General features: G+C 32.3%; 1 protein-coding gene across 2 annotated transcripts; it reads left to right on the top strand.

Moving 5' to 3' along the window:
* Positions 1–2,701: 2,701 nt before the first annotated feature.
* Positions 2,702–10,895, top strand: LOC131012680 (syntaxin-132-like). 2 transcript variants are annotated; one of them, XM_057940672.1, is made up of 13 exons: positions 2,702–3,075; positions 4,295–4,411; positions 4,493–4,549; positions 5,011–5,059; positions 5,993–6,081; positions 6,166–6,239; positions 6,852–6,894; positions 6,982–7,042; positions 7,427–7,452; positions 7,534–7,611; positions 8,202–8,282; positions 8,360–8,425; positions 10,590–10,895. In XM_057940672.1, exons 1-13 carry the CDS (start codon positions 3,058–3,060, stop codon positions 10,749–10,751), a joined length of 921 nt encoding a protein of 306 aa, XP_057796655.1. In that variant the 5' UTR covers positions 2,702–3,057; the 3' UTR covers positions 10,752–10,895. The 2 variants fall into 2 exon arrangements, with proteins under 2 accessions (XP_057796655.1, XP_057796654.1); XM_057940671.1 differs by lacking the exon at positions 10,590–10,895 and adding an exon at positions 9,100–9,573 and having other exon boundaries at positions 2,719–3,075.
* The last annotated feature ends 727 nt before the right edge of the window (positions 10,896–11,622 follow it).

Raw genomic sequence — 11,622 nt, 5'->3', positions numbered from 1 at the left:
ATATAAAATGGAGGCTACAGGGATAAAATAGTACAATTATAATTATTTTTATTATTTTTTTAAATAAGAGGCTATAGTGAAAAAATTGGGGGCTGTGTTTAAAATTACCCATATGTATACCACATCTTAGGTGGGATACCCAATACACATCCATGTATTAAAGTATTGATAAATTAGATTTTCATAATTTTACCTTCCTACCACGAATTACTACATTGCACTATCAAAATTTATCTCCTATCTATATATAGAAAATAATTTAATATATATAATCAAATATATTAATGATACAATATAAAATATCGTCAAACAAACAAAGCCCTTGAAACGTAAAAAAGAAATATTATGACTTTTAAATTGAGTGGGAACAAACTCATGGACAGATTTATTTTTGTCATTGTTTTTTTTTTTCTCTCTCTCTCTATATATATAAAGATTAATTGTCGAAAAATTCATAAACTTTCACATTTTTAGGTTTTTTCCTATAACTAAAAATTTTTACCTGACAATACATGATCAATTAAATAATTAAAGGGAATTTTCTCCATCCAAATTCCCCCCTCCCCTCCAATTAAGTCCTAGCTGGCAGTCGGAAAGCCAGCGTGGCTATGTTATCCGGTAACATTAAACGACGTCATTTCTGTGGTTTAAGTTGAGGAATTCGAATTTAGGTATAATTTAGGGTTTAGTGTGTTTTAGTCTTCTTCATCCACGAAGACGGTTCCATGAAAGTGAAAATTAGAATTTCTTGCTAGGTTTTCGCTTATATTACAATGGAATATGGATTGTTCTTGGAGTTCAAGCTCGAATTCAGGAGCTCAAGACCTAAATGAAGTTTGTAAACATGAGATTCCAACCTTTGTTCGCACATCCCACGCCGAGAGAATTCCGGAGAGGAGATTCTATTGTTGTTGTCGTAAAAATCTAAGGATGCCTTTATTTATTGTTTTCAATCGTTTTATATGGTGTTATTTGCTCATAATATCTGGTGGTTATAGTTTGATGATTGTGGCTTTTGGAAATGGATTGATCCCGAGCTCACGATGTAGTACATTCGAGGTTCATAAATTGAAATTGAAGAAGGTTCGTGTAGATGAAGAGGGTGCGGCATAAATGATGAAACTTACAAAAATGTTGGAAGATGAAGATGGTCCGGCTGAAATGAAGAAATTCATCAAGAGGTTGGAGAATGAAGTGAAGGAATTGAAATGGAAGAAGTTGGAGAAGAGTCGCGATTTTGAGATAGAGTTACAGAGATTTCTTTCGTACAATTAGGGCAGAGATAATGGGGAAATTAGGGTTTACAATTTACTTCAAAATATATATATCAGATATAATTTAAAATATAAGATTTTATTTACATGTAATATCTGCAAGAGTGACACCTGAATTATGGAAGAACACGTAGGATCTGCGTCACAATGTAGCTGATCGGAAAATGTGGACGAGGAAAAATTTTCTTCAATTATTCAATTCATGTACTGTCAGGTAGAATTTTTTAATCATAGAAAAAAACTTAAAAGTGTGAAAGTTTATGAAATTTTCAACAATTAACCCTATATATAAAGTGGATATTATCTACTATTAACCCTTTAACAATAGTATTGACTATTGAGCCGTTGTGTGTATTCTAAATGGGCCAAAAAGTTGAGCTGAAGTCAGTTTTACGGCCCAGGATTTCAAAATCCATAAATTTGCGATCTAATGCATATTACTTAGAGTCCATTTATTTTGAGTGAGACAAAGCCCATTCATCGATAAGTGTCTGTTTAATGACAAACTACTGCGTAGGTCGTCGATGAAATTATTTAACAATATTAATAAAAATATTATTAATTTATATCAGTATTAATAAAATTATTAGACACATATTAATAATAAATTCGTTAATAATAAAAACTTTCTCAATTTAAAATTACATTTCTACTTTTGAGTTAATATATTTTATGTCCTGAACTTTTAGCATTTTTTAACAAATGTCTACAATTTTAATTTTCTATTAAAAATTCTCAACTTTCAGCAATTTACAGAAAAAATCACGTTATACGAAATTCGATAATAAATAATGAGATACTTTGGTGGACTTTTAGGTAGATTTTTTCTAATCTCACCTAATAAAAAGACGTCGATCCACTTAAGATTTTGGCTCGGTGACTCTTTATTCTATCATCTAATTTTGTATATCGGATCATTTTTTAAAAAAAGCTGAAAATTGGTACAAAATATAATTAACCCTTTACTATATACAACATAATCGTATTCAAAATAATAAAATACCATATATATGTAAGTTAGAGACAAATCTTCCGAAATTAAGTCATATTCACTACAAGTATGATTGAATGCGTGTGTTGGTCAAACAGTAAGGGGTTAATGTCCGATGCCAAAGGTCTTGAGTTTGAGTCTCATGTGACGCGGCCTTTAAATCTTTATTTAATACTGTTAATTTATCCAAAAAAAAAAAATACCATATAATATATACATAGTACATAAAACAATTATTTCGCATAAAAAAAATTAAAATATTGAATTAAAAATATTTCCACCTTCTCTCTCATAGCATATATTCTTTTTGGACAAATGAAAGGCGAACAAAGCACAACAAACTCAAGAACAAAACAAATTCTTGACATCGAAGCGTTGTCCCAATACGACTGCTGTTTGTGGGTCGCAAAGATTCAATATAAATTCACGTCACATCAGTGGATATATTAGATTAGTCGTTAATTAAATTGGTTCCAAAATTCCAACTTTGTTTTTGACTAAAAACATTAATTTACTGTTGATTGTTGAACGTAACGCCTATGCTTCCAACTTTGATCGCTTTAATTTCATCATCGTGCAGCAAATTGAAGAATCAAACAAAAACTGCAAAAAATTCCCCTCTTTTTTTTTCTCTCTTTTCTCGTCTCACAGTTGTCGCCGGCCGAATATTACCCACAATAAATTCCAACAAACAGTTTTTGAAAAATCCCACAAATTTCTTCTTCACTTCCTTCCCCCCCTTTTCTGTGGAAAAAAGTTACTATCTTTTTTCTTCTTGTAGCTTTTTTGAAGATGAACGATCTTCTCACGGTTAGTGTTTGTTGTTTTGTCGATTTAGTGGAAGCCCCACAAATGTTTTCATGCAGGGTTCTGATTATTTGTTTGTTTTGACTGATAATTTTGTAGTTTTGTGGTGTATTTTTTTTTAATTAGTGTTCAAGAATTTATGTTTCTGCTGTTTTTTTGGGTTAAGTGATGATTATTAGTAATTTTTTTTATCAATGAACAAAAAAATTTTAAGATCGTGTGATAGTGGACTCGAACCCGACACCCTTTGCCTTATGCATTAACCACTCTGCACTAGACCAGCACATGGAGTGATTATCATTATTGATGTAGCTGTATGTTATGGCTGTTTCAGTTAGTTTGGTCTCAAATTTTGTTAATTTTGTTTTTTTTTTTTGTTTTTTTGGTGGGGTAGGTGGTGGCTTGATCATGCTGTTGATAGAAGCATGTTTTAATTCTGCTGTTTTTTTGGTGAAGTGATGATATGTTATGGTTGTTTCAGTTAGTTTGGTTATTATTATTATTATTATTATTATTATTATTATTATTATTATTATTATTATTATTATTATTGTTATTATTATTATTATTATTATTATTATTATTATTATTATTATTATTATTATTATTATTTTGTGGTTTTTTGGTTGATCATGTGTTGTTGATGTGAAGTTTTTGTGTTTTTATCTAATGTAAGTATGCTTGTGTACAATCCTAGAAAAATTGATAGAAACATGTTGGTTTTATCATGAACTGCACATTTGACTAAGTAAGAATTGTACAAAGCAATCATGATGAATTCTTGAGGTATAAATCTTTACATCATGTGATTGCTATGTAGTTTTGATGTGTTATAGTATTTGTTCTTTTCTTGAAATATTACAAGAAAAGATGTTAAGAGCGAATGAGAAACACTATGTTTTCTATGTTTGAGAAATACCATGTTTTTTGTGCTTTTTTGTGTGCGTGTGTTGGCCAAGTGGTAAAGGGTTAATACCCTAGGCCAAAGGTCTTGCGTTCGAGTCCCATGTGGCGCAGCTTTTAAATTTCTTTATTTAATACCTGCTAATTTATCCCAAAAAAAAAAAAAAACAGGAATCTAGTCACTAAATATGTTTGTTCTTGCCATCAATTTAACCTATGTGTCTTCCAGTATAACAAATCATCAACATCAAGCCATTTTTATGAGCATTTGTTTTTGCATTAGGCATATCTTCTCATTCAAGTTTTGAGTGTGTTTCAGGATTCCTTCGTCGGAGATGCCAAAGGCAACACGTCGAGAGAGGCCGATATAGAGATGGGCCGCCCCCGACTTCCCCGGAGTAGCTCGGATGCGGCTTTGGAGTCCTTCAATAAGCAGGTTTGTCGAGAAGAGGCCGTGCGCTTGTTTGTTTCCTGTCTCCATTCCACATAATTCATCGTTTCGTGTCGTTCTTGGCAGATACAAGAGGTCGAGGCGCAGGTGGAGAAACTCTCTGTTTTGCTACAGAAACTTAAGGTATGGATACTGCCTTTATTTGTAGACCAAACTTGCAAGGGGAAATAAATGTGTTCTGTGTTTGTCTTAAAATGACTGTTGCTGGTGATGATGTTTGATTATAGTAGGGCCTATTATATCAAATCTAGAAATGATGTGTTTGTTAACATAAGTATTGACAAAGTAAATTTTTTGGGGGACAAAGTCATTACTCTCTTCGTCCCGCAAAAACATGTGGCGCATTTGGTGGCACGAGTTTTAAGAAATGTTAGGTGAGTGTGTTTTGAGTGGAGAAAGAGTCTACTTTGTTGTGAATAAGTTGAGAAAGTATGAATAAAAATTAAGGAATTTGTAGAGGGGTAGTGTAAAAAAGTAGAAAATGAATGTTTTTGTCAGACATATCAAAATAACAAATTGAACATATTTTTATGGGACGAAGAGAGTATTTGTTTGCATTTTCATATATACCATTCTTATGCCAGGAAGCCAACGAGGAGTCAAAATCGGTTACAAAAGCATCTTCAATGAAAGGTCCTTTTCATAATGCCTTCTACCTGCAAATGTTGTGTAGAACTCGAGTTACTTAGAGGTGTTTGGCTAAGTTCATTTAAATAGTTTACCAACTTTAACAGATTATAAAATGATTTAAGAGCTTATAAATTGTCAAAGTGTTTGAATAATTAAGTTTATAGGCAAGAGAAAGAATTGTGAGTTAAAAAGGTAAAATTGAAAACAGAGAAAATTGGAAGGAGCTAGTCTCGTGTACGGGAGTCCGTACCGTAATGATTTGGAGCTGCGCGTGTCGACCCGACCCGGCCCATTGTTGTTCCGCCCCACTCTACCCTATCTAGTTATATATTGAGTAAATGACACTTCTATTAACAACAAATGATATTTTTATCAAGAACAAATGATATTTTTATGAATAACAAATGAAAACATACATATAAAGCATGATATAAAAAGTTATTTTTTCTTAACAACAATTGATACTTTTCATAAAGGAAAATGCTACTTTTTATAAAAATATTATTTGTTGTCGATAAAAGTATCATTTGCGTATTATAAGTGGGCTGGATCGGGTCAGATCCGCAAATATGACAGTCTAATAATACACTTTAAAGTGTCCTACTAGAGAGAGTGTTGCGGACTCCCATACAAGAGATTTTGCCAATTAGAAGAGTATATAGAAGAGTATACGATGAAAATAACAAATAATAGTAAGGTTATTTTGGTAAATAGATTGTTGCTTATGAGATTTTGGAAAAATAAGTTGAAGTTGAGAAAATTATTTTTTAGAGAGCTTATTGCCAAACATTTCTCAGGAATAAATTCTTAAACAGTTTATAAGCCGTTTTAAGAGCTTATAAACTCAACCAAACACTCTCTTAACATAACCACATAAATAGATGGTGTTTTTTCTTTCTAGTTTACTATATTGTAGCATGCTATATTTTGTTCCAGCTATCAGGAAACGGATGGAGAAGGACATTGATGAAGTGGGGAAGATAGCACGCAACATAAAATTGAAAATCGAGGCCACAAATAAAGATGTATATCTCGAAGCATTTCACAACTCATTACCTCTGTTTATTTCCTATGTTGCTATGAACTGATTTCTTTGAGATGCTTTATAGAACTTAGCTAATCGGCAAAAGCCTGGCTGCGGAAAGGGGACTGCCGTTGATAGGTCAAGAACGAACATGACAAAGTGCGTGTATAGTATAAACATCTCCGGCCGTTTCTTTCTTCTTAGGGCCGGGGATGTTTGGCCGAGTTTATAAGATGTTTATGAGCTTTAAAGCTCTTAAAAAGTGTTCAGCTAAATAAGTTTTTAAAAAACTTATAAGCTGTAAAAATAAGTTTCAACAGCTTATAAGCTTTCCAAAAAATAAATCTCAACGAATTTTTTTTCATAATCTTATAAGCAATGATCATTTTACAAAAATGACCCTACTTTAGTTTATTATTTACTCCCTCAATCCACAAAAATTATGATTTTCTTGTCATTTTTGTTCGTCTACAAAAATTGAGGTGTTTTCATTTTCACACACTTTTTCTTATATCTTGAACATCTCTCAACCTCAAATCACACCACAGTTTTCGTTGACGGAAGGAGTACGCCATTTCCCTTTAATTTTGTCTCTTTAACTAATATTTTCTCGTTTTAGCTTATAAGTTCAATTATGCAAATATTTTAACTTGTAAACACCTGAGACATTACATCTTATAAGCTCCAAGAGCTTATAAGCTCTTTAAAATAAGCTTAGCCAGACACCCTCTTAATGCTACGAGTGATTTAATAGAAGTTCGTTTCCTGCAGTGCCTTGACGAAGAAATTTAAAGACCTCATGACGGAGTTTCAGGTCCCTACCTCCACCCCTATTGGTGATGATTCTCTTCTCCATTTCAAGATACATTGAGTTTTTGAGATGTTTCATTTCTTTCATCAGACTTTAAGACAGAGGATAGAAGAAGAGTATCGCGAGGTTGTTGAGAGACGAGTGATCACAGGTCAGATTCGGATTCAGATTCATTTTTTTTTCTATTTTTGTTTCTTGTGTTGTGTATTGCATAATTTTCTTTTCTTTGGGGGCGTTTACTCCTAAGGATTAACCATGAAAGATAAAAATAGTAAGACTACCTTTATTTATTTAGATGGATTGGAACTTTGGGATATCTCAAGACACTTGATTATTTCAATCATTTGAACTAGTTTTGCTTCATTTTTATCCAATTGAAAGAGTGAGATCGGAGAAATCCTAATATTAAGGATAAAAATAATCAATCATACATCTTATCAATCATGCAAAGTAAACGCAAACCTGATGTTTTGTTTCGTATAATTTTATTTTATTTTTGTATCTAACACGAGCCTTGAATTCTTTCGAGCTTCAGTTACCGGAACTCGACCGGATGAAGAGGTAAGGCTTCCCCCTCCTCATGCAATACTTGAGAGCATGATGTCGAAGATATTCATTTTGGAACTCGATGACTACTAACAGACGATCAATCATCTCATTGAAACCGGAAACAGTGAACAGATATTCCAGCAAGCAATGCAAGAATCGGGGCGAGGCCAGGTACGTTTCTTTAATGTTCGTAAATTGGGACAAATAGGCTCCTAACATTCACACCCTTTAGACGAAAAAGGACCTGTTTACCTAATTTGTGGACGTTAAGGACCTATTTGCCTCAATTTGTAAACTTTAGGGACCTAGTTGCACAAAACAACCTATTTGCTTTTGGTTATAAACGTTATGAGTGTATCTGCTACTTAACCCTTTAGGAATTACCTAACAACTCAATTCGTAGGTCCATTTCTCCACTTGATACACATATTTCAATATTATATTAAAACCCGTGTGTTCTCATTCGCACCACACTTATCGTGGACGAGGGAGTATGAAAGACCATGATATGCAACGAGATTCTCGAAGTTTCAATTTTTAAGGGGTCCTTTTTTCTCTTTTCGTCTAGGACCCTCGTCTAGTATAAAGCAGAGTGAAAAGGAAAACAAAAGAAAAAAATTTAAGAAAAACTCCGAAAGAATGATAGGGGTCTGGCTTCAGACCATCTAGGAGATCATAGCTCGATCACTCATGATGCTTGAAGTGATAGATTCAGCTTATTTTATTTCTCATTCGAGTTAGCTATTACTCGTTCAATGTAGGTGATGAACACTTTGGAGGAGATTCAAGAGAGGCATGATGCTGTAAAAGAGATCGAGAAAAAACTTCTCGATCTTCATCAGGTAATAGTTGAGATCAACTGCTGCCGTTGGATCATGTTTTCACTAATCCTGACACCCTTCTTCACCTCTCTTTGCAGATCTACCTTGACATGGCTGTGCTAGTTGAAGCTCAAGGCGACATCTTGGACAACATTGAGAGCCAGGTTTGTTTTCCCAAACTTGTAATGGATCTTTACACTACTCTCTCTCTCTATATATATATATATATATAGGGTGTGGTTCTAGAGAGAACTACATTATTTATGAGAACGTGAGAACCATCAAATCTAATGCATTCACTGTAAAAATTAATGCATTCGCTGTTAAAATTAATGCACTCAAAAAAATAAAAAAAATTGCTCCCTTCAGGATTCAAACTCAGGATCTGCATTCATCCAACAAGATACATCCACCGTAGATCTTGATAATCGAATGGCTAAAAATGGTTCTCCGTTCTTTTTTTATTTATGGTTCTTTCTTGAAGCTCTCCCTATATATATATATATATATCTGCTAAATTGAAAAAAGAAAAGAAAAAAAAGGTTAATTATGTTTTGTGTCCTCAACTTTTAGCGTTTTTCAGAAAATGTCCGCTAACTTTCGTTTTCTATTAAAAAACCTTCAACTTTCAGCGTTTTTCAAAGAATCTCCCGCTATACAATAATGCGATGTCATTCCTCTTAAGGATATTCCGGGACATTTTTTGGTAAACGCCGAAAGTTGGATGTTTTTGAATAAAAACTAGAGTTTGAGATACTTTCTAGAAAATCTTGAAAGTTGAGGACACAAAACATGATTAATGACGTGGAGTTGCGTCATTGACGAGGCTCTCCTTCAGGTCACGAACGCAGTCGACCACGTGCAGTCGGGGACGACTGCGCTGCAAAATGCGAGGGAATTGCAGAAGAGTTCAAGGAAATGCATGTGCATTGCCATTATACTTCTCTTACTAATCGTAGCAATTATAGTTCTAAGCGTGGTCCGACCATGGAAAAATTGAGAAAGGGCATGCACTTCGTTATCTGTGTCGTGACCGAAAATATCGAGGCCCGACCGGGCTCCGTTTTTCGTGTCGCGAGCGGAAGACGTCGGTAGCCGTAGCTAGTTAGGAAGATTGACACTTGAGAGTCTCTTTGCATCATATTTGTGGTTTTGAGTCATAACTTGTTTGTTTGTGTGCTCGTGAGCCTTGAATGTGTTCGATAAATTTTTAAGAGTGTGTAGTGTGATACATCTAATATGTATAAATAAATGGTATATTGTACCAAATATTTTTCAAGGGAAATGAGAAAAATAAGAATTACTCCCTCCAGTCCACGATAAGTGTGGCGTTGATAGAAGAGCACAAGTTTTTCAAAAATATTGGAAAATGTGTATAAAGTGAAAAAAGAGATCCACAAAATTGATTTGTTAGGTAATTAATAAATAGTTTGTTTGATGGTCTTTTTGTAAATAGTGTATGAATGAGAGTAAAAATATAAGTGTATGTCTTAAAATGAAAAGATCACATTAATTATGGAAGGAAGAAAACGACAAAAAAAAAATCATAATTATCGTGGACGGAGTGAATATTTATTATTGATTTCATTTTTCTAGTAGTAGAAGGTTTGACCAATATTGGAGATTCAAATCAATGGCAATATTCAATTTTGATCTTGGAATTTTTTAGAAGAAAATATTAGGAATATGTTTTATTTTCCTAACAAATGGAAGGGGAAGGGGGGCCCCTAATCATTAAAAAATAGAACAAATTTGTTTTTATTTTATTATTCATGCTCTTAATAATTGCATTCTCTATAATACTATTGGGGTGAAATTCAAAACCTTTTTAAGTACTTAAAAATTAGGACAAAGGAATGCCAACTTGCTTGCCTTTGGAGCTCAAATTTATAATTTTGTTATCTATTTTAGGGTAAAAGTATAATAAAAGGTATAAGCATTTGCTTTGCTTTCAAGAACTTGACATATTTGTATTGAACCAAATATATATAACTTTTCCCCCAATAAAAATTCCCATTACTACCAAAAAACTAACAAAGTAGCTTTATATTATATATATATAATAAATTTATAATTTACCAAAAGACTAGAGAAGGAAGCAAAATGTTTCCCTGAAATGCTTTGGTTTGGGCTTAGAAAATAATTTTTGTGAGATTTGGGGGCCCATATTTAATTTTGGAATTTTTTATGACTCTAGGGCCCATGTGTTAATTACTATACATCATGAATCAGTTAAGCCCATAATGTTTCTCATTCCAAATCTCTCTTTTGGTTTTTCATATTTTTTGTTGTGAATTGTTTATTGATATTATTTCCTTTTGATTACAGGTGAAAAACGCAGTGGATCATGTGACCATGGGCACAGATGCTCTTCAAACAGCAAAAAGTTTGCAGAAAAATTCAAGAAAATGCATGATGATTGGCATAATTTTAATGTTGGTTATTGCGATAATTATAGTGCTTTCTATTCTCAAACCGTGGAAGAAATAGTGTAGATTCTCAATTAATTTGCAGCTCAATTTTCATAAAGTAGGACATTTGTTTTTTACATATGTGTTTCTTAATTTTGATATTTAAAGGTATAATTGTTGTTATAGTTTTTCATGGGATCATCTATTCCACTTTTGGTGTCCACCCTCCTTCTAGTTTCAACTTTTTATAATTCTTGATCATTAATTTTTTTTCTTCAATTTTAATTTAAAATATTTTTGTACAATTTAAAGATAATTAATTAGGATTAGATTTTTATAGTTTATATAATTTTTCAATCTTTGAATTAATAATTTAGTATTGGGGTTAATTAATAATTTCTTCACTCAAAATATACTCAACTATTTTTGTTAAAATTCGTGTGTCCTCTTCTAATACTATTTTTATGGATAGAAAGAATAGAATTTATAATATAATACTAATATTTTTATCTTTGTAATGAATATTATAAAAATAATGAAATTAATAATTAGACATAGTTATAGACACAATAAATAGTGGGACGACGACCTTGTTCAGTATTCTTCTTCAAAAAAAAAAAAAAGACTTGTTGAACATTCACATTCACTGATGTACGGAGCAATTGCTGAGTACAATTTATAAAACCGGAGGTGCTTTTCTTTTGAAACTAGTATTTCACCAGTGCATACACACGATGTAAATTGATATAGTTTTTTTATAAAGAATTAATTATGTATTGGTTAATTATGTGTTGTGTTAAAATATAAAAATATATGGTGTTATATTCTATAAAAATACATAATCTTTAATAATAAAAAAAAAATTAATCCTAAAAAAATATTGTGTACATAAATAGGGAGACTATGATGAAACAATAATAAAAAATAAAAAACTAACGATCGTAATATTG

The sequence above is a fragment of the Salvia miltiorrhiza genome, chromosome 2 (genome assembly GCF_028751815.1).
Source record: "Salvia miltiorrhiza cultivar Shanhuang (shh) chromosome 2, IMPLAD_Smil_shh, whole genome shotgun sequence".
Taxonomy (NCBI): Eukaryota; Viridiplantae; Streptophyta; class Magnoliopsida; order Lamiales; family Lamiaceae; genus Salvia; species Salvia miltiorrhiza.
Note: the sequence above shows the minus strand (reverse complement) of the source record. Positions and strands in the feature narration are given on the sequence as shown.

What these genes read in the sequence shown, in the direction of transcription:
- LOC131012680 (XM_057940672.1), top strand. An exon ending in TTTTGCTACAGAAACTTAAG is followed by an intron (nt 4,550 to 5,010) that starts GTATGGATACTG and finishes TTCTTATGCCAG; the next exon opens with GAAGCCAACGAGGAGTCAAA. An exon ending in TCAAGAACGAACATGACAAA is followed by an intron (nt 6,240 to 6,851) that starts GTGCGTGTATAG and finishes CGTTTCCTGCAG; the next exon opens with TGCCTTGACGAAGAAATTTA.